Here is a 22,847-nt window from a genome sequence, read left to right as displayed (position 1 = left end):
TGGTGCCCTGCCCGACGACTATGCTTGTTCAGTGGCTTGCAATACCCTCTAGGCTGAGGATGAGTCAAAGAAAGTGGTGTATTTCATCTCCGAACCTCTCCCCTTGGCTAAACTGCCCCACCTCAGCCTCGCCCAGGGTCATTTCTACTTTGCGTATCAGTGACACCCATTGGTTCCTCAACTGAATGAACAGGAAGCAAGCTATTAATATCTGATCTCACCCCGAGGGAGACAGGAGTCCTGGCTTTCTGTTGTTGTGGTTGGTTGGTTGGGAGGTGTCCACATCCGCCGCCGGCGGGGGGGCGGGGCAGCGGCCGGGGAGCCTCTGGGCGGCGGCGCTCGCGCGCGGCTGCTGGGCCGCCGTCCTGGGAGGCATCGGCGAGCCGCGCCTGCCGAGAGCCCAGCCCGGCGGAGTCCGGCCGCGCTCTGCTGCTCTCTCCCGGGCCGGGCTCGTCAGTTCCCCCGGCGTCCGTGGACGCCGCTCCGTGTCCCCGCTGGGCACAGCAGCCCAGGCCCTCCACAGCCACGGCCGCTAGCCTGAGGTGGCCCTCCTGCAGCTCCCGCTCTTCCTGCTCGCGGGACACGGACGACCAGGGCGCCTGCGAAGATGATGCCATCTGCGAGAGGTACCTGGGGGCGTGGGCCTGGGGGCTGGTGGGAGGCGAGCGTGTACCTGAGGAAGAGGCTTGTGCGCCGAGAGGTGCCCGTCAGGTCGCGGGACAGCTGTGCGGCGCGGGGAGCGGGGGGCGGGGGGGGGTCTCTTCGTGCGCGTCACACGTTCATGGAACGGACGGTGTGTGCCGGGCACGGGGCCAGCCTGGGGATGCGGTGCCCGGGAGTCGGGCGCTGAAGCGGCCCCCGTGGTCTTGGCTTCTTGGAAGGACAGACGCGAAGTAGATAAGGACACTGGTCTCGATGCGTTCTGAGGAGTGCAGGTCTCCCTCTTTTAGAGGCTACGTTCCGTTGGGGTTTTCGTGAAGCCTGTTGTGCCCCTGAAGCTCAGGCCGGTTCAGGGGAAGTGGCCTGTCTAGGGCCACGTAACGTTTGTGTGCAGAGCCAGTGCTTTCCAAAGCCCTTGACTGTGCGGAAGTCTCCCTGTTAGGGGTGCAGTGGGGGCTGTCCGGGGAGCATTGTGAGCACAGGTATGTGTCCCACACTTGAAAGTGTGGCAAAGAAAGTGTGAGGCTCGAGGGTGCTCCGTCCGTTCCCTCCTTCCACAGGAAGTCTGGAGAGTTGACTTTGTGACAAGTCCTTCCTTTCCTCTGGTCGGTGCGTGTTCAGTGGTCTGGACACTTGAGGAGCAAGACTGACATGGTGTTTGACCTACTGGACCTCACAGCCTAGTTGGAAAGGACAGACAGGCAGCAACTAATTACCTAGGAGATACGTAAAAGCAATTTTGTGTTGAGTGTTGAGAAATACAGCATTTACTGATAGACTTTGTGGCTTAGGCAGTGATGTTCAAGCTGAGAGCAGATGCCTAAAAGAAAAGGAGGACTTGTGCGGGAGAGCGTTGGGACAGGGCAATGGAGGAGTGTGGCCTGTCAGAGGAGCTGAAAGAATGCCCTGGAAACTGGGGCCACGTGGGGACTGTAGGGTGGGGAAAACAAAACTTTTCGATTAAGGCTGGCGCTTTCTATACGTTTTTGGAGACCAAGCATGGTGATTGGGAACGTGGACTCTGGAGCCAGACTCTGTCAAATGGGTCCTAGCTCTGCCACCTACGGGCTGTGTGAACTTGGGCAAGGTACTGTACCATTCTGTGTGTCAGTTTCCTGATCTGTAAAATGGGGATGATTATCATACACACTCCATAGGTGAGTGTAAAGGTGAAAGGATATTTCATATCAGTGAAGTACTTAGAGCAGTGTCTGGCCTTTAGTAGGTGTTAGTAGTGGTTGATTAAATAAACGGATAAATACCTACATGAGTATTAAAGGCTTGGAGACTGTCCCTGGTGAAACCTGTGAACTGGAATGGATTACAGCCAACTTTATTTCCTTTCCAGCTTGCAGTTGCTACTGACCGCATCTGTAGCACTGTGGAATTAGAAATAATCTCTCTCAAATTGGCTGCTCTAGGTAAAACAATCTACTGCTTTCAAAATTATCCCAGGGAAATAAAAGCCTTTTCAGTAGCATTTTAGGGTTAGGCTTATTTAATACGTATTGTTTATATTGGTTTGTTTAGTATTTGCTGGTAACGTTTTTTTTTTTTTCAAAGCTGCTCGTTTAAAAAAAGCAGATTAGCTATGAAATGGTTGAGACACAGAGAAAAGTAGAGAGTCGTGTGAGGAGAGCACGCCTTTCCTTGACGCTCTGTCGAGAGCTTGTGTGATTCCAGCTGCTCTCTGCCTCAGACACGGTGCCCTCTGCGTGTGCAGTCATCCAAACAGTGCAGGGTCTGGAACCGTGGAGAATCTAAGGCAGTACAGTCATGCTTTGCTTAACAGTGGGGATCAGTTCTGAGGAGTGTGTCATGGTCAGGCAATCTCGAGACTGTGCAAACACCACGGAGTTCCTAAACCTAGATGGCAGAGCCTCCTACACACCTAGGCCACATGGGACTAATCTTATGGGACCCCCGTTGTTGACTGAAACGTCCCGATGTAGGGCATGACTGTACTTCCCAACTCCAAGGGCACGGAAGTGTAGCCTGTGGGGCTTTTTAAAAGAACAGAGATGCTCAAGGCCTCCTCTGGGCCCACTGACTCAGAATCTCCTGGGATAGTTCCCGGCTTTAAAGACCAGACATAGTCCTCATCTGGAGTCATCTCATCAATGGTTTTTCACACTGGGTTTTCCCTCATCTGAAAAAACGTGCAAAGAGATTGTGAGGATCCATAATTAGTGTTTTAATACATTTTGCAGGACTCAGTGTTTTTCACGTTCTGTGATACTGGGATCTGCATCTTCACTGTAATGTGTTAAACCTTTAAATCTTGTCAAAAAGTCATGTCATTACCTAGAGAATACTTATGTGAATTACAGGCAGATTGCCATCTTTCTGCTTCCGCCTCCTCACCTTTAAAATGGGGAGAATAACGGTAACCTACCTTTTGGATGTGAGGATTAAATGAGACAGTTGGTGCAAAGCAGTGAGCACAGGATCTGGCACAAAGTAAAGCCTTCAATATATTATGATTATAGTAGTTTTGATTTTCCTCCAGTCGGAGTATAATTTAGTTGAAGTTAGTGGCTATGTCACAGCTGTGTCTCAGGCTGTTGTCTGCCGCCCTGAGCTAAGCCATACAAATCCCTAGAATAACTTTTCAAAAGCCTGTCTGCCTCTTGAGGCTCCTACACTTCTTTATTTTATTTTATTTTATTTTATTTTATTGCAGTAACAGTGGATTCTAACATCATGTAGCTTTCAGATGTACGTTGTAATATATTTCGAATTCTGTGTAGATTACATCGTGTTCACCACCCGAAAACGAATTATAGTCCGTCACCTCACATGGGAGCCTCATCACCCCTTTTGCTCTCTCCCCTCCCCCTCCCCCTGTGGTAACCACCAATCCAATCTCCGTTGCTCTGTGTGTATTTGTCACTGTTTTTATCTTCTACTTATGAGTGAGATCACACGGTGTTTGACTTTCTTCCTCTGATTTATTTCACTTCACATAATACCCTCAAGGTCCATCCAGGTTGTCACAAATGGCCGGATCTCATCATTTCTTATGGCCGAGTAGTATTCCATTGTGTATACATACCACATCTTCTTTATCCATTCTTCCCTTGGTGGGCACCTAGGTTGCTTCCAAGTTTTGGCTGTTGTGAATAATGCTGCAGTGAACCTAGGGGTGCACGTGTCTTTCTGCATTTGTGTTTTCAAGTTCTTTGGATAAATACCCAGCAGTGGGCTAGCTGGATCATATATATGGTAGATCTATTCTTAGTTTTCCGAGGATACTCCCTACTGCTTTCCATAGTGGCTGCACCAGTCTGCACTCCCACCAGCAGTGTAGGAGAGTTCCCTTCTCTCCACATCCTCTCCAAGACTTGTCTCTTGTCTTGTTAATTAGAGCCATTCTGACCAGAGTAAGGGGACCTCTCCTTGTAGTTCTGATTTGCATTTCTCAGATCGCTAATGATGTTGAGCAGCTTTCCATATGCCTGTTGGCCATCCGTATATCTTCTTTGGAGAAATCAAGGCTCAGATCTTTTGCCCATTTTTTAAATTGGGTTGTTGATTTTTGTTGTTGTTGAGATGTATGAGTTCTTTCTGTCTTTTGGATATTAACCCCTTATCCGATATATGGTTTGCAAGTATCTTCTCCCAGTTGTCAGGTTGTGTTTTGGTTTTGTGGATGGTTTCCTTTGCCGTGCAGATGATTTTTTTACTTTGATGTAGTCCCATTTGTTCATTTAGTATTTTGTTTCCATTGCCCAGTCAGACATGGTACTTGAACATAGGCTGCTAAGACTGATGTCAAAGAGCATACTAATAGATAGATCCTAACTGGCTAAAGTTTTGGGGATTTCTGAGTTATGTCCATTGTTTTGCAGATAACTTTCAGAGGGAGAGTGATGCACAAAAGTGGAAGGAACAAGGGGCTGGCCCCGTGGCCGAGTGGTTAAGTTCGCGCGCTCCGCTGCAGGTGGCCCAGTGTTTCGTTGGTTCGAATCCTGGGCGCGGACATGGCATTGCTCATCAAACCACGCTGAGGCAGCGTCCCACATGCCACAACTAGAAGGACCCACAACGAAGAATATACAACTATGTACTGGGGAGCTTTGGGGAGAAAAAGGAAAAATAAAACCTTTAAAAAGAAAAAAGTGGAAGGAACAAAGCTTTTCTGTGATTCCTTTCTACAGGGGACACTTTTTTTTTTTTTTAAGATTGGCACCTGGGCTAACAACTGTTGCCAATCTTATTTACTTTTTCTTTTTCTGCTTTATCTCCCCAACCCCCTACCCTGTACACAGTTGTATATCTTAGTTGCAGGTCCTTCTAGTTGTGGGATGTGGGATGCTGCTTCAACGTGGCCTGAGGAGTGGTGCCATGTCCTCGCCCAGGATCTGAACCCTGGGCCGCCGCAGCGGAGCGCATGAAATTAACCACAGGGCCAGGGAGCCGGCCCCGAAGGGACACTTGTTGAACAGCAACCATCAGTCTGGCTTGAGGCCATTGAAGATAATTGAAGTCAGATAGGCTGATAATTGCGCTTCATTTCTTCCTCACCTTGCTTCCTTTGATCTCAAATGGGACGATATTTTTCTTTTCCCGTTTAGCTCACCTATGGCCCTTTTGATCCCATCCTGAGGGACAAAGACCAGTTTCCATCTCTCTACCAGATGGCCCCCAGAAACACAGCACTGGCCCTTGGTATGGTTTGGTTGAGGCTGCATTTTGACTAGATCTGGGTTGTGCTGGCTGTTTCAGAAGACAAGAAAGGAGTTCAGTTTCTATGGGACTTGAGAAAAGAGATGTACCAGAGTGGCATCTGTGTGGCCTTTGTTGAATTGATTTCTGTCACTGACAGGATATATTTCTCATTGGCCTGGCAATAGCATTTCAGGATTAGCGATTCATCAGCAAATGTGATTGTCATTTATGGTGACTCTGACTCACTCATAGGACTGAGCTTTTCAAAGGGGAACCTTTTGGTGACAAGCAAGTCTGATCACTACATTGCAATGGGATTTTACGTTCCGTGAAAGTTATTCCATGCTTGATACGTTCCATGAGACTCTCACTTTTTGACAACCACACAGCGAGATCCCTGGTTTGAAACAATTTCTCCAGAAAGTTACCCCTTCTAAACACCCAGAAGACTTCTACCTCACTAAATTACGGAACCTGCATTTTGATTGCTTGATTTCTGAAACTGAATGTAAAAATTTGGAGGACTGTCCTCTCAATGCCTCTTTTGAGTCTCGCCCTTTGCATAAGTTTGATATGGCCATGGCTGGCAGGAGTAACTGTGTATAAAATGCTGTCTGTGCTGTGGCCCAGACCCTTCATAAACTTCTTTTGCAGCCATCAGAAATGCAATCAATAGGGAATGGGGAGAGGCTGGTTGTTTACCCTCAGTAGGTAATGTTCCAAATCAAGCTGCTCCTTGTCTGATGGTCTATAAATTTTATATCTTGTCCAAATACATAGTCAAATGTACCTTTTTCAGGACGTCAGTATGAAATCAGGGTTTGGGGTTCTTTTTTCAGAGTTATACCAGTTTCTTTACTAACTTCAGTGCTTAAGACAGAGTTCTGGTCTTAGAGTCTTTCAATTTCAACTTGTTTGTGTAGAAATAATTGTAAAGAAAAAGGTGACAATGGCAGAGATAGAATTTTGGAATTTATGGGCCAAAGGGAACTCTTTGAGTCACAAAGAGCCTCAAAGTCTTGCCAATATTGTCTTTCTTTTTTCATTATCGTAGGTTTGGACTTCTTCCATGATGGCCTTAAATGATAGTAGAGAGAACTCTAGTGCTCGAATTGCTTATGTCAGTTCTGGCATGCTAGTAGCTAACTTAAATTTTTTATCTTATGCATATATATATATGCATGATATAGAAATGGTATATTTATATATGTATATGTTTCACCTTATATCACAATTTCTTTAGGCAGTATTTTTATCCCCATCTTGCAAAAAAGTTAAGAGAAGTTTTGAGAGACTGCTAATGACAAATGAGAGAGGCTGAATTTGATTCTCTGGTCAATATTTTCTGAATGCTATGCATAGATATTTTTTGATTTTCATGTTCTCAAGCATCTCCTCAAGGAGGTGACTGACAGGGGAAGTGCCTATGTAGGGTCTGATTCTATAGTGGATAACTTACCATGTTTATCTCATAAAAATATATGTATCACATATATAAATCACATACATACTATATGATATTTAAATATCAGTTTAAATTTTCATTTTAGGTTATCAAGTTACTTCCATATGGGTTACCTCTTTTGAATCTTATAATACAAGTGAGTACTTTTAAGTTTGAAGTTAAAAAGAAGAGGGATGTTTCCAATGTCACACAGCTATCAGATCTTTTGTGTCCAAATCCAAAATTCTTTCTGCAGCTCAACTACAGCTTTTCCATCTCCACTCCTTTCGGAAGACCACACAGTTTGACTGCAATGGTAGGGACCAGGTACATCTAGATCAGCAAGAATCTCTGTCAAAGAGTATGATATTCTCAACTTTTCGAACTTTGCTGGTGGACTTGGGCTTCAGGTGAAAGTAGGACAATTTGTCCCACAGGCACCACCTTGTCAAGACTTTTCCATCTGTGAAGAGTTGATTGATTGGGTCACTGGGTTTAAAGAGGTTGGTTGGACAGTTTCATTGCTGGATGTTTATGACCCATATGTATTTAGAACAGAGCCCAGCATGGGGATTTTGATGTCCTCCTTCAGCTCAATAGGACAAGCACAGTCACCTCTTCCAACTCAAGTTATTGTCTAACATTCCTTTCAACTTGAGTAATCTTTATTTCTTAATTCCTATTAGATAATAAAAATACATGTAATAAAGTGTATGGTTCTATAATTTGTTATGGCTAACATCATACAGTAGTTAAGAGCATCCAGCCCTGTGATCAAAGGGGCTGCTTCTTTTAAATGGAATTTGTTGATTGTCCCTGAAACATTTTGGTTACACAGAACTAGATCATATTTTCAGATTTTAACAAGACTTCCCTCTGATTTCTTCAGAGTCCCTGTTCTGTGTAGCACGAGCTGTGGCCCTGCATCCAGGCAAGCTCCCCAGTGGAGAAAGGCTGCCTGCTGCTTTGACTGTGCCCTCTGCCCAGAGAAGGAGGTTTCCAATGACACAGGGCCAGATCTGGAGGAAGTTTCCTACTCATCCTTTCGTTTACGTCCTTATTCGTCCCCAAAATGGGGAGGATCGAGAATAGGACTGAAATCTCAAAGCTGTTCTTTCATTTACTCACTGATTTCTCCAGAAAAGTTAATAATCTTCCCTATGTAAGGATACTTTTCTCTTTGACCTGGTTCACTCCTACTTATCTTTTGACTCTCTGCATTACCTTCTCAAGAAAATATTTTGAAGGGCTATCCCAGAGTGACCTGTGTTTGTTTCTACCATGGAACCTAACACACGTCATTATGAGTATCTTGGTTTTATTGTATATAAGTCTTTCAACCAAATATGAACACATTGAAGGGTGCATGTTATTTAGCTTAATTTCTCAAGTTACTAGCACCGATGAGGACACACGTAAGTGTTCAGAAACAATGTGCATGACTTAACAAACGAAAAACATATCCTATATTTCTGCTATGAACCAGCCACTGTGAAATATGCTGAGGATGCATTTTAGTACCCCTGGTTGCCCTATCACACTTGTTCTCTACCAGTTCAGAGTCAGGGAGCAAGGAGATGAACATGATGAGTGATCACAAGGAACATTATAAGGGTCACGATACAAGTGCAGTAAATACAAATATTGGGGTAGTATCTAACCTTACTTTGAGATGTCAGAATATTCCCCACAAAAGAAACAAAAAAGTACAAAAGTGTTTTATTTTAAGTACTGAAAGATAAGTAGAATTATAACAGCTGAATAAAGGAAGACTTCCTTGTCAGAGATAATTAGAATAGCACATTTCTTCCACTATTCGGGGACCTGACAAAAAGGTCTACTGTGGCTGAAAAACAGCAAGTCTAGGGTTGCATGGGACCCCAAGATGAAAGACTGGTCCTGAAGACTTTTCACACAATAACTAACATTTTGGAATTGCCAACAGACATTGCAGTTAAATAATGAAAAACTGAAAATACCATCTACACTTAAATTTGTGGACAACATAAAATGTTCACTTTCATTCCTGTCTTTTAACATTGCTCCAGAGTTCTGGGGGGTGGTGCAACAATTCATGAAACAAAAAGGGTGGTATTTATTAAAAAGGAAAACATAAGAAATTAAAATACATCATTTTATACAAAGAATACTCCAAAGAATCAACTGAAACAGTATAATTCCTAAAACTTGAAAGTAAAATCTCCTGGATATGAGATACAAATACAAAAATATATGATTTTTCTTTTTATAACAATAATCATGTAGATAAAATGATAAAATATTCCATTCACATAATACCAGTGTGTAATGTAACTCTGGGTAACTTGAAGGAGAGATGCACGGTGATTACCTAGTCAGTGGGGCTGGCCCGGTGGCATAGTGGTTAAGGTCATGTGCTCTGCTTCTGCCGCCTGGGGTTCTCCAGTTTGATCCTGAGTGCAGACCTGCACATCGCTTATCAAGCCATGCTTTGCTCGTGTCCCACATACAAAACAGAGGAAGACAGGCACAGCTCTTAGCTCAGGGAAAACTTTCCTCAAGGAAATAGAGGAATTTTGGCAACAGTTGTTAGCTCAGGGCCCATATTCTCCAACAAAAACAATAAAAATAAGGACAGGCAAAAATGAGCATTTTTGCCACAATTTGGGAAGAAGTTCCGTCTCCAAATAAGCACACAAAAAGCAGTGGCTTTCCGTGTACAAGTAACAACCCTATTAAAGATATAGCAGAAAAATATCCCAATAACATAGGAACAAATTTAAAATACTTAGTAATAAACTGCAAGTGTGCAAATCTGATTTAAAAACTTCTAAAATTTAATTGTTAATATAATACAATTTTTGAATAAGCAAAAGGCTCACATTATTTATTGATAGGACACCTTTATTTATTGATGGAATTGGAATGATAGCAAGTCTTACTAAATTTATTTGTAAATTGAAGGCATTTCATACTGAAATTTGCTTGAAAATGTGGACCTTTATGGAATGTATTTTAAAGTTGATACAGAGAATAATTTGGAGAAAATATTGGAAGAGAATTTTGATAGATAGGAGACTTCTGTTTCCGGACACTAAAATGTGTTCTTAAACTCTAACAATAAAGAAATGAGATACTATCCAAAAATACACACTTAAATATAGAACAGAACATGCAGCTGGGAATTGTGTCTAATAAAAATAAATAGGCAAATGGCTAGGAATAGCAAACCTTTGGACAGTGTTTATTAGATGCTAGGCACAGTTCTAAGAAGTGCTTTCCACACATCAAATCATTTAACAACAAGCCTCTGCATATAAAAACAGATAGTGATATCAACTCCATTTAAAGATGAGGAAATGGTGGCACAGGAGCTTACCCAAAGTCACCCTGCTGGCCACTGTGGAACCAAATTTCAACCTGATAATCTGGCTGAACTGTCCATGCATTTAGCCAACACAGTATGCTGCCTCCTTGACGAATTAATTAAATTTTTTACTTCACAGACCAAATTTCAATAACAGTATCAACCAATATTTCTATTTTCTCTTCCATAGGTCAATTGTAATTTTTTCTAGATATTAACAATACACAGAAAAATATAAAAGAAAATCAAGATCAATATTGACCAAATATCCAAATATGTCAAGGATCAGGAGTAGTGAGCAGTTAGTAGAAACAAAAAAATAAAAGGCAATTGATTTTCCTGAAGTTTCTCTTCCTCAGAATGAACATAAACCTTAGTGCTCAGAGGACTTCCACATCTGGAAGGATGGAGCAGACGCACTTTTCTCTATTCCGCCCTCTAAGTACAACTAAAACGCTGGGCATATATATAAAACAAACCTACGATGACTCTGAAATGTGAGAGAAGAGACACACTTGTAGGGACCGTGGGACCCAAGGAAGGCCATGGTGGTGAGTTTCCTGGGATTTCTTTTTGCTTCATATGTCCTAGACTTGGGTCTGAAGAAGCCAACAACCTGGAAAGGCCGGGGCACTTACAACATTCAAAAGCCCTAACAAAAGTCTGCTCTCTCTATCAAAAAGATCAGGAAACGGACAGGCTAGCAAGACAGAAAACTTTTAGACAAGAACTGCTCTAATCCACTCAAACATCATGGAAAAATCTGTGGCCCACTCCCACCAGGAAAGGCCAAGTGGGGAGTGTGGACAGCCACCCTTTCCACCTGCAACAAGGCAAGCTGCCAGGGTGGTATCAGAGATGGCCAAGTGGACAGGCAGGACATTTCTCACTTCTGGGCAGTGCCCAGGCCCTCTCCTGCCAGGTGGGGTGCATAGACTTCCCCCTACATGCCAACAATGAAGCACCCCTCCCCCCCAACGGGTGTTGTCTTAGAGGAGGCCAAGTGGAGAGTGAGGGCTTCCATCATGGTCCAGTAGTTACAAGGCTCCCTTTCCCTCACAGGGTAGTGAAGCCACACGGGCAGCAGTAAGGGGGCACTCCCACTCCTCCCAACCAGGGAGCTGCCATGGAAGCCTAGTGGGGAATCAGAACTCCTACCCCACCCAGAAGAAATGGGGACATCTTCCCTCATCATGTGTCAACAGAGGCTGAGTGGAAATCTTGGACTTCTCCCTCCCCTGCAGTAACAAGGAACCACTTTTCCCTTTTCCTAGCCAGAACCTTGGCAGAAGAAGCCAGATAAAATAGAAGGTTTAAATAAAATCCAGAGCTGCATATCACAATACCCAACATGTTCTGGTTTCCATCAAAAATCACTCATCATAACAAGAACCAGGAAGATCTGAACTGAGTGCAGAAAGAAAACCGATAGATGGTAACGCCAAGATCACAGAGATGTCAGAATTATTTAATAAATATTCTAAAGGAACTATCATAAAAATGTTCCAGTGAGCAATTATGAACATGCTTGAGAGAAATGAAAAAGTAGAAAGCCTCAGCAAAGAAATAGAAAGTTTCACCAATGAATGAATATTAGTGTCAATATCCTGGTGGTGACATTGTACTAGAGTTTTGCAAGGTGTTACCATTGGAGGAAACTGGGTAACGGGTACACGGGATCACCCTGTGTTATTTCTAACTGCATGCGAATCGACAATTACCTTAAAATAAAAAGTCTAGATAAAAAGTTAGACAGCTCAGACTTAGGAAAACAGACCAAAACTTAGCATTTCAGTGTCAATTAACACCTAGAAATTTAGGCTCATTGAAGATGTAAGTGTGGCTATTTTTGCCAATTCGTTGTTGATAATTCAGTCAGTTACTCAACAAGTAACTGTATTTGTATTCAACGATACATATGTTCAAGAAATCAATATTGAGTTCCTATTAGGTGCAACATACCAGATAAAGAGAGAGTAATGCTTAATACAAATACTAGTTATTGAGAGACCATGGTGCAGGTACATACCCATATACTCATTTTTTCCCATAAAAATAGCTATGGGGGTAAGTGTATCATCATTACTATTTTTCTGTGAGTTTAGTGCACTTTGAGCATAAATTTTTAAAAATTAAGTCCATGACTTTCTACATTATGGAATAAACATGTATCAATGATTTTATTTAACTAATTAATTAATGTGGAAATCAATGAGATGATAAAAGTGGTTCTAAGAACCACAGACCTTTTTTGTGAAACAGCGGTTTCTATAGTTCATCACTGGAAGCATTTTTTTGGTGTGGAAGATTAGTCCTGAGCTAACATCTGCTGCCAATCCTCCTCTTTTTGCTGAGGAAGATTGGCCCTGAGATAATATCTGTGCCCATCTTCCTCTGTATGTGGGACGCCTGCAACAGCATGACTTGATAAACAGTGTGGAGGTCTGTGACTGGGATCCCAATCAGCGAACCCAGGGCCACCAAAGCAGAGTACATGAAATTAACTGCTAAGCCATCAGGCCAGCCCCACCAAAAGCATTTTTGACAATACAACATCAACAAAAGAATGTTAGAATACAATTGCTAGGTTACATAGAAAAATGGTTAATGTCCTACAGGGCAATAAAACCATGATCTTTGGGTTTATCTTTCTCCTGGCTGCCACTCCCCAACAATGTACAGATTAACATGTAACTACACAGTGTTTGGGTTCTAATGAAACAATAAATCATTAAGTCAAACAGATATATAGTCCTAGATAAATAAATAACGCTTGTGCTGGCTGCTTAGATGATGCTAGAGTATGCCACTGAAAATGCATCCAGTCACCCTCTTACATTATTTCAAACTTTTTAATAATTTTTAACAAAATTGGTTAATCAGATTAGACCCCTAGTAAGTGGAAGAGCCCAAATTTTAATACTATTATAAGTCCAAATCTCATTTTCTTTCAAATAAACCACGTTTCCATTGAACATCCCCAGCTTAATAAAATAAGCAGGCAAGTAAATAAAAATTGCAATAAAGTGTAAAACTTGATTGTAGAAATATAAATAAGATGTGTTGGGAAATATAGAGTCAATAAACCTTACACGGGCAAGGAATGCTACTCAGGTGAGATGATTCCAGCTCAGTCTAGAGACATGGTTGATAGTTAGTCAGGTGTAGAAGGGAAGAAAAGAGGTTCCAGGAAGAGAGAGAGAAGTTATACACACAGATATGAGGTTAATGGAGCATTTTAAGATTTAAAGACGGATTTCTTTTAAGATTTTAATAGTGTTAAAAGCTGTAAAAAGGCTATTAACCAAAAAAGGCACTAGGTCCAGATAGGTTTCACATGGGAATCTCATCAAACATTCAGAGACAAATTTCAGCCAATTTGAACTACACCATAAAATGTTTTAAAAAGAAATCTTCAGAGTTTTTGTTATTTCTTTTTGTTTATTATAATTCAATGTAAAATCAATGCGAACTTTTGGACAATTTTGAACTCGGTTCTGCCTCATTGTAAGTTGAATGTTCTTTCAAGTTCTTCCATTAAAGCATTTAAAAAGCCCTAATTGTGATGTGTTACTTTTTAATGGGCCTGAATACATTATCTAATATTTTATTTAAGGATTTAGCGTTTTCATAAATGAGGTTGGCCTACAGTTTTCTTTTTAGTGATGAATTAAATTTATGAACTTAAATCTATAGGAAGTCCTCTTGAGAAAAAGTATCAAAATACAGAAATTTATCTAAACCCTATAATTCTATGAGAATTACAACTTTTTAAGAGAAGAGGTGGTGATGAACATTAAATTTAGCAAACGGCATGTAATGGAAAGATCATCTGCTTTGAAGTCAGACAGTCTTGAGTAGAGCCAGGACTAGGGAAAGGTAGGTGAGGTGCCTGGGTGACAAAATTTAAGGAGGCACTCACTCTCAGGGTCAGGCAAGGGCGGGGTTGGCTCTTAAGTCTGGATCCCAGCACAGCCTTCACTATCTCCAAGATCTCAGGTGAGTTACTTAAGCTCTTTAAGCCTCAATTATTTTCTCTGAAAAATGAGTCGATACTGTCTAGCTACCTCACAAGACTGTGGGAGAATTGAATATTTTTTCATCTGTCAAGTAAATTGCTTGGAATAGCACACGCGCACATTAAAATTTGTTCCTTTATCCTTGCTACCCAATCCCTCTCAAAAAAGTTGCTACAGGAGAGGTAGGTAGAACCTAGATAATAATGGACCTTTTTTGCATTGCTAGGAGTTTGGATTCCACCTAGAATGGTGGGTCTCAAAGTGTAGTATCTATACCAACAGCATGAGCATCACTTGGGAGCTTATTAGAAATGTAAATTCTGAGTTTCCAAATCAGGAACTCTGATAGTGTGGGCCAGCACTCTGCTTCAACAAGCCCTCCAGGTGATTCTAATATGCACTAATGTTTGAGAATTGTTTCTTTACAAATGTGAGAATAATTGTGGCATTTTAAGCGAGAAAGGTACGTGAATGGGTTTAAATAATAGAAACCTTAATTAGTACAATTGAGTTGATGAGACGTAAGAGGGCTTCAAGACAGAAGATAGGGTGACTCGTTAGGGAGTTGTCTTGTTAAAATAGAAGGGATTCAAATCTGAACAGAAATAGTAGAAGCTATAATGAATAGGAGATGTTTTTTAATTATTTGGATATCAGAATTAATGCAATTTTGAAGCTTAAGTGACAGTTTACGTCTTGGCCATCTCTATATCTGCAAAACTTTGGAAGCTCCATGCGTCACTAGAGGTTGTCAATAAATGCTTTCCTTTGAGTGAATGAATCCAGGATATGTGCAATCCTACCTCTATTTAAGTGATATAGATGGGTGTAATTTTTATTTGTAAGTTAAAACTTGTTCCTCTGTGTATGGAAGATGAACAAAAGAGATGATGTTAGGGCTCCTTGGCCTTTGATATAGCAAGAAAAAAATAGACAGCATTAACTTGGAATTTTTCTTCCTATAACGTTCCTTAGTTTGGTGTCTAATTATAGCAATTTGTCCAAATGTGAGTATTCTGGGGCTCATGAGAATCACTGAGCCCAAGTTAACGGCACTTTGCTTTTCTTGCTAGGTATGAAGCAATGTATGACATATCCAGACAATCAATACCCAAATCGTAATCAAGGTCATTGCCTCTTAAAGACTGTGACCTTATTGGCCTACGAAGATCCTCTGGGGATGGTACTTGCCTGTGCAGCCCTTTGTCTGTCTGCCCTAAGATCTGTGGTTCTTAGGAGTTTTCTGAAGTACAGGGACACCCTCACAGTCAAAGCTAATAACCAGTCTCTCAGTTACATCCTTCTCAAATGCCTCATCCTCTGCTTCCTGTGCTCCTTGCTCTTCAAGGGCCATCCCAACACTTCCACTTGCATCCTGCAACAAATGACATTGGAGTCATGTGGACTGTGGCTGTTTCCAGATTTTGGATAAAACCATCGCTGTAGTTCTGGCTTTCAAGATCACAACAGCAGGGAGAAAGATAAGGCAGTGGATGCTGTCAGGGGCACATAATTCCATCATTCCCATCTGCTCATCGATTCAAGTGATTTTCTCCCTTTTGTTCACCTAGATGCACATTCTGAGCCTACGCTCCTTATCATGTGTGCAAAAAGGGCTCTGTCATCATTTCTACCTTTCCTTAGGATACTTGGGTTCCTTGGCCCTCGTGAGCTTCACCTTGGCTTCTCTGGCCAGCAGACTCCTGACAATTTCAGTGAAGCCAAGTACCTGACACTCAGCATTTTGGTGTTCTGTGGTGTCTGGATCACCTTTCTCCCCCGTATACAAGCACCAAGGGGAAGAGCATGGTAGCTGCAGAGATCTTTTCCATCTTGGCTTCCAGTGCTGGGCTACTACGATGCATCTTTGCCCCCAAGTGCTATAATATTCTGCTAAAGCCAGATAGGAACACCCTGCCGGGATTAAGTGGTAAAACAAACTCTCACAGAAAATAAATACAAGATTTTAATTCACGGACTTCATGAAACATTTAGAAAGCTTGAAAATTATATGATACCTTAAAGAGTTCTTGCCCCACATCCTGCCATGGGTAGCTACATGTTCTAACATCTTCTCCTGGTTTGGAATGTCACGATTATTAGTATCAGATTCCTGTATATAAATCTGTGTTCTGGACTCACTATTCTTTCATTGATTCTTTCCCTGAATGAATACCACCCTGTTTTCACTTTCTCTATTTCAGAGCATGTTCTGACAGCTGATAGCACCTGTTCTTGCTTGCTGCTCTTTTTCAGTTATCTTGCGTTCATTCTTACAAATTTTCTCCTTGATTTGACTTTTAGAATTGTTTTGGCAAAGTCCATAATACACATTAAGAGATTCAGATTCAAATTTATTGAACTTAAAGACTAATTTTATTAAGAACTGACTTCTTTGCAATAAAATGTTTCCCATTCAAGAATGTGTTTTATCCCCATTTATCTCACCATTTTCACTTTATTTATCAATGTTTTATTCTATTTCTGACTGGTCATTTGGGTTGTTACGTAGTGTATTGTTTCTCGTACATTTCTGGAGGTTACTTGTTGCTTCCATTGATTTGTAAGTTGATTGTCTTGGACTTCTAAGCTGTGAAAAACAATAAAATGATTCTTTCTGCTCAAGCTTTATCCTTATTGCTTTCTTATTGCATTGGCAAGATTCTCTAGTACAATGTCCAACAGTAGTCATAATTGTGAGCTTTTATTGCTCTTGGTTTTAGTGGAAATGTTCCTAAAGATTTTATCTGTTAAAATTTAATCCCACAACTAGAAGGACGTGCAACTATGATATGCAGCTGTGTACGGGGTTGGGGCGGGGGGGTTGGGGAGATAAAGCAGAAAAAAAAATTTATGTTGGTGGTACATTTCTGATCATACTTTTTTTAATATTTCATATGAACTTTATCTTTTTATTGAGGTAAAAGTGATTTATAGCATTATATAAATTTCAATTGTATCATTATATTTTGACTTCTATATAGGCTACCTTGTGTTCACCACCCAAAGTCGAGTTGCGATCCAAACAAATATCTCATTAATTATGAGAGTGCCCTGTCTGTGCTTTGTACATAAAATTTTTAAATGTGATAAAATACGCATAACAAAATTTACCATCTTAACCATTTTAATTGTATGATTCAGTACTTTTAAGTACTTTCACATTGTGTGCAACAAATTTTAATCTTTTCATTTTCTGAAAATGAAACTCTGTACTCATGGAACAATTCCTCAAACCCTCCTTCCCCAGCCCCTGACAACCACTATTCTACTTTCTATCTCTATGAATTTTACTACTCTGTGCATCTCCTATAATTGGAATCATATAGTATGTGTCTTTTCACGGATGGCATATTGCACTTAGCATATTTTCCTCAAGGTTCATCCATGTTGTAGCATGTGTCAGAATAAGAACTTTGATAGTCTATTCTCTTAGCAGCTTTCAAATATTCAATATGGTATTTCGTGTTGTGTGTGTGCTTTTTGGTGAGGAAGATTGGCCCTGAGCTAACATCTGTTGCCAATATTCATCTTTTTTCGTTTTTCTTCCCAAAACCCCAGCACATTGTTGTATATTATGTCCTTCTACTTCTTCTATGTTGGACGCTACCTCAGCATGGCTTGATGAGTGGTACTAGGTCCATACCCAGGATCCAAACTGCTGAACCCTGGACCACCAAAGCGGAGCATGTGAACTTAACCACTACACCCTCAGGCCAGCCCCCCCATATGGCATCGTTAACTATAGTCACAATGCTGTATATTGCATCCCCAGAATTTATTGATCTTACAACTGGAAGTTTCTAACTTTTGACCACCTTCACCCCCAGCTCTGGCAACCACCAATCTCTTCTCTGTATCTTTGAGTTCCATTTCTTTAGATTCCTCATATAAGTGAAATTGCACAGTATTTGTCTTTCTTTGTCTGGCTTATTTCACTTAACATAACACCCTCAAGGTCCATCCCTGTTGTCACAAATGTCAGAATTTCCTTCCTTTTTATGGCTGACTAATATCTCATTGTATATATATGTTACATTTTCTTTATCCATTCATCCATAGATGGACACTTCAGTAGTTTCCATGTCTTGTCTACTATAAATAACACTACAGTGAACATGGGGATGCAGACATCTTTTCAAGATAGTGATTTCACTTCCTTTGAATATATACCCAGGAATAGAATTGCTGGATCATATGGTGATTCTATTTGTATTTTTTGAGGAATCTCCACTCTGTTTTCGATGGTGGATGTGCCAGTCTACATTCCCACCAACAGTGCACATTGATTCTCTTTTTCCACATCCTCTCCAACACTTGTTATTTCTTGTCTTTTTAACAAGCCATTCTTCAGGCATGAGGTGATATCTCATTGTAGTTTTCATTTGCATTTATCTGGGGTGTATTGCTATTGAGTTGTATGAGTTCTTTATGTGTTTTTGATAGTAACTAATTTTCAGATTTATTATTTGAAAATATTTCTCTCATTTTCTAGGTTATCTTTTCATTTTGTTGGTGGTGTCACATGCTGTGCAGAAGTCCTTTAGTCTGATGTAGTCTCAATTGTTTAGTTTTGCTTTTCTTGTTGCTTCTGCTTTTGGTATTAAACCCAAAACGTCATTATCAAGACTAATGTCCCAGAGCTTAGCCCCTATGTTTTCTTCTAAAGATTTTATGGTTGCAGGTCTTACTTTTAAGTCTTTAATCCAATATGAGCTGATTTTTCCTAATCATATCCCTAAAGATTAGTGATGCTGAACATATTTTCATGTGACTGTCGGCCGTTTGTACAACTTATTTGGAGAAATGTCTAGACAAGTCCTTGATCATTTTTTAATCAGGTTGTTTTATTGCTGTTTTTGAGTTGTAGTCATTTTTATATATTTGGATATATATATCAGACAGTTGGTTTACAAATATTTTATCTCATTCCATAGGTGGTCTTTTCACTCTCCTGATTGTGTCCTGTGCTTAACAGAACTTTGTAAATTTTGATGTTGTCCAATTTATCTCTTTTTACTTCTGTAGCCTGTGTTTTTCTATCATATCCAAGAAATCAATGGGCAAATACAATGTCATAAACATTTTCTTCTATGATTTCTTCTAACAGTTTTGTAGTTTTAGCTATTACGTTTTACTTTTTGATACATTTTCAGTTATTTTTGTATATGGTGTAAAGTAAGCGTCCAACTTCATTCTTGTGCATGTCCAGTTTTCCTAGCACCATTTAGCGAAACAAACTGTCCTTTCCCTATTGAATGACCTTGCCCCCTTGTTGAAAATCATTTGACCATATAGGTGAAGGTTCGTATTTGAGCTCTCTGTTCAGTTCCGTTTGTTGATATGCCTGTCTTTATGCCAGGGCTGCACTGTTTTGATCACCATGCTTTTGTATTAAAGTCTCGAAATCAGGAACTGGGAGTCCCACAGCTTTATTCTCTTTCAGGATTGTTTTGGCTATTTGAGGTCCCTTGATTCCATATGCATTTTAGGATAGGTTTTTCTTTCCTGAATAAATTCCAGTGGGATTCTGGTAAAGATTGCATTGATTCTGTAGGTCACTTTCAGTAGTATGGACATCATAATAACAGTAAGTGTTACAAACCTGAACCCGGAATATCTTCTCAGTTATTTATGTCTCCTTAATTTCTTTAAGCAGTGTTTTCTATTTTCACTGGACAACTCTATCAATGCATTGGTTAAGTTAATTCCTAGATATTTTATACTTTTTGATTCTTTTTGTAAATGGAATGAATTTGGACCCTTACCTGACACAATATATACAAAAGTTAACTGAAAATATATCCAAAATCTAATGTAAGAGCCAAAATTGTAAAATGCTTAAGAAAATCTGGGGGTGAAGCTTCATGGTTTGCCAATGACCTCTTGGATATGACACAAAAAGCACAGACAACAAAAGTAAAAGTAGATAAATTGGAATACATCAACATTTAAAAGTTCTGTTCATCAGAAGACACAACCAACAGAGGGAAAAGACAAACTATGGAATGAGATAAAATATTTGTGAACCATCCATTGGCTAAGCAGTTAATATCCAGAACATATAAACAATGATTACAATAACATAGTTTTATATCTCTTTTCAAAAGGAGCCCACATAAAAACTGTATTATTTACTTTGGCACATGCCAGAAATACACAAATAACCATCCATACTCTTCACTTAGATTGTTTCATTCTCCAATGATTTTATAGGATTCCCGACAACGTCATAGTTGCGTGTGTCGAGGGAGAGGTAGCTGAGGAACAATCCCCTGTCTCTAACTGGGATTGTGAGCCAGCTGTGTATGCAACACCCTTGTGCCTTCAGAAACCACCCAGGCCCAGTTTCTGTAAATATTAATTCTCCCTGGTTGTGGAGTGTTACAGGGTAAATTCAACCTTAGGGCTAGGTGGTTGAGATGACACCCAACTCATGATCATTGGCTCACCTGGTTACAAAATGCCAAAAGCTGTTTCTCAAAGGGAAAATACTTACTTGTCAAAGAGAGTATAGCTGTGCTCTCAAACCTTAAGGGTCATTCTTCTGAAGAAGGTCCCAGGGCTTCCTGACATTTTTATCTAGTAGAGGTAGTATGATATAGAAATTTGTCCCTCATTTTGGCATCCCTCAGACTACTACACCTCAGGAAAGTTCGTGGAGATATTAGCCCTCTGAATTTGACTGGTATTAATCCCTGAATATCTGACACAAAATGAGTCTTACCAAGTCATCAATTGTGTGATTCATTTTTAGGTCTCTTCCCCTCTCTGAATGAGACTTCATTAATGTCATGGGGATAGTAAAGCAATCTATGTCCTGTCACTTATTTATCCATGTAACAAATACTCATTGATCACTTCTTTCATGTCAGGCTGTTTTATTGTCTCTGGTGAGACAATAGTAACCCAAACAAAGTCCTAGCCATCAGGGAGCTTACATTCTAGTAAAACAGACAAAAAATATAATATAATATAACAATACAGTGCAAAATCATGCAAAGAAGTGTTACAAAGTGGACGCAGGGGACAGAGAAGGATGAGTGCCATTTGGATAGGTTACTCAGGGAAACACATTAGGGCAAGCTTACATTTAAAAAGAGATAAAAAGGAAATGAAACAGGGTCTACCACTTTCAAGACTTGATCTTGGGCTTCTCAGTGTCTAGAATGGTGAAAAATTAATGTTTGTTGTTTAACCTACCCAGTCTATGGTATTTTTGTAACAGCAGCCCGAATGGACTAAGGTAAGTACTCTATAGTGCTTGGAGGCCTGAGACCAAGTTAGAAGACTGGAATTGTGTGTTGACCACTTCATTTATGCAGCAGTCATCAGGGATATGGACCCTTGAAAACTCTTAGGGGCTTGCCCAGATCAATCCGAGGAGGTTATCCCATCCCTCTCTTACACTCAGAGCAACTGCAATTGCTGTCTTTAAGTGATAACATCTCTCCCCAGCACTCTCCTCAGAGCCTTCGCTACATTCTCATTCCAGAGAGTATACATTACAGGATTCAGTGTGGGAGTAACGATACTATAGAACACAGAACCAACTTTGCCTTGCAATGGCGTGCGCTTGGACCTGGGCCTCATATGTGAGAATATGTAGGCACCAAACCAGAGGGAAACCACAGTGAGGTGAGAGCTACAAGTGGCAAAGGCATTTCTCTTACCCCCAGCTGAAGGCATCTGAGTGGCACTATGGAGGATGAAGATGCAGGATGTACAAATTGGAAAGATGGGGAGAAGGAGAAGCAGGACACTGCTGACGCACACAGTGGTCTCATAAGCAGTAATGTCTCCGCATACCAACTTCACAACAGCTGGAAACTCACAATAGAAAGGGTGGCTTTTTAGAGGCCCACAGAAACGGAAGTGCATCAAGGACACTGTGTGAAATAGGGAGTTTATGGATGATCCCAACCATGACATGACAGCCATCATCGGTCCCACCCTTCTGTTCATGAGAACAGTGTAATGCAGTGGATGACAGATGGCAACATAGCGGTCATAGGACATGAGCGCTAGGAGGAGACACTCCGCACCAGCCACAGACAAATAGAGGAAGTGCTGGGTCACACAGCCGGCAAAGGAGATGGACTTCTTGCCAGATACATAGTTGGTAGCCATCTTGGGGACGGTTGTGAAGACATACATCAGATCCATAACGGAGAGCTGGCTGAGCAGCAGGTACATGGGTGTATGAAGCGGGGGATCTGCACAGATGAGGAGATTGGTGAGGGTGTTGCCGCTCACTGCAATCAGGAAGACCATCAGGGGCAAGGCGAAAAGAAAAAGGTGGGTGAGGGAGTCATCAAAGAGGCCTTCAAGGATGAAGTCTGCCAGAGAGGTCTGATTCCTCTGCCACATCTCCCCTTTCTGTGTCCCTTGGGAAACAGGAAGTGGAAAGGAAGAGCGACATCAGAAATACTGGGGTTCAGCATACCTCACAATATGACCTTTTGATCTACAAAAGAATCTTTGAAGAAAAATTTTTCTATTTCTAATTATACAACAGGTCAAATTGTTGAAGTAACCATTTAGAAAAAGTGAGAACTTCAAATTTCTCTTCACAAACATGGTCACTCTGAAATTCTAGAATCTTCTGGCCCCTTTAAGTGCCAAACTTCAAAACAATAGTCTCTCCTCATTAAGTAAGAAATATATAACCACCTATATATATATTTTATAAGTACATATACACACA

At 40.9% G+C, this 22,847-nt stretch overlaps 2 protein-coding genes across 9 annotated transcripts in view; one reads left to right on the top strand and one right to left on the bottom strand.

Annotated features, from left to right (window-relative positions):
- The first annotated feature begins 298 nt into the window (after positions 1-298).
- LOC123276643 (odorant-binding protein 2b-like) overlaps positions 299-22,847 on the top strand; it is a 67,629-nt gene continuing 45,080 nt past the window's right edge. For 3 of the 7 annotated variants that reach the window (XM_070484216.1, XM_070484214.1, XM_070484213.1), the window contains exon 1: positions 492-626. In XM_070484216.1, coding sequence (XP_070340317.1) covers positions 608-626 — 19 coding nt within the window. In that variant the 5' untranslated portion in view covers positions 492-607. Of the gene's footprint in view, positions 627-22,847 lie in introns of all 7 variants that reach the window. The other 4 variants (XM_044746338.2, XM_044746340.2, XM_044746339.2 and 1 more) reach the window with 4 other exon arrangements.
- Positions 15,899-22,847, bottom strand: part of LOC139040142 (olfactory receptor 2AE1-like) — an 81,648-nt gene continuing 74,699 nt past the window's right edge. For both annotated transcript variants that reach the window (XM_070484212.1, XM_070484211.1), the window contains exon 2: positions 15,899-22,527. In XM_070484212.1, coding sequence (XP_070340313.1) covers positions 21,575-22,510 — 936 coding nt within the window. In that variant the 5' untranslated portion in view covers positions 22,511-22,527 and the 3' untranslated portion in view covers positions 15,899-21,574. The remainder of the gene's footprint in view (positions 22,528-22,847) is intronic.

This window comes from Equus asinus, chromosome 14 (assembly GCF_041296235.1).
Source record: "Equus asinus isolate D_3611 breed Donkey chromosome 14, EquAss-T2T_v2, whole genome shotgun sequence".
Lineage (NCBI taxonomy): Eukaryota > Metazoa > Chordata > Mammalia > Perissodactyla > Equidae > Equus > Equus asinus.
The sequence above is the reverse complement of the archived record's forward strand: the minus strand, read 5'-3'. Positions and strand labels throughout refer to the sequence as shown.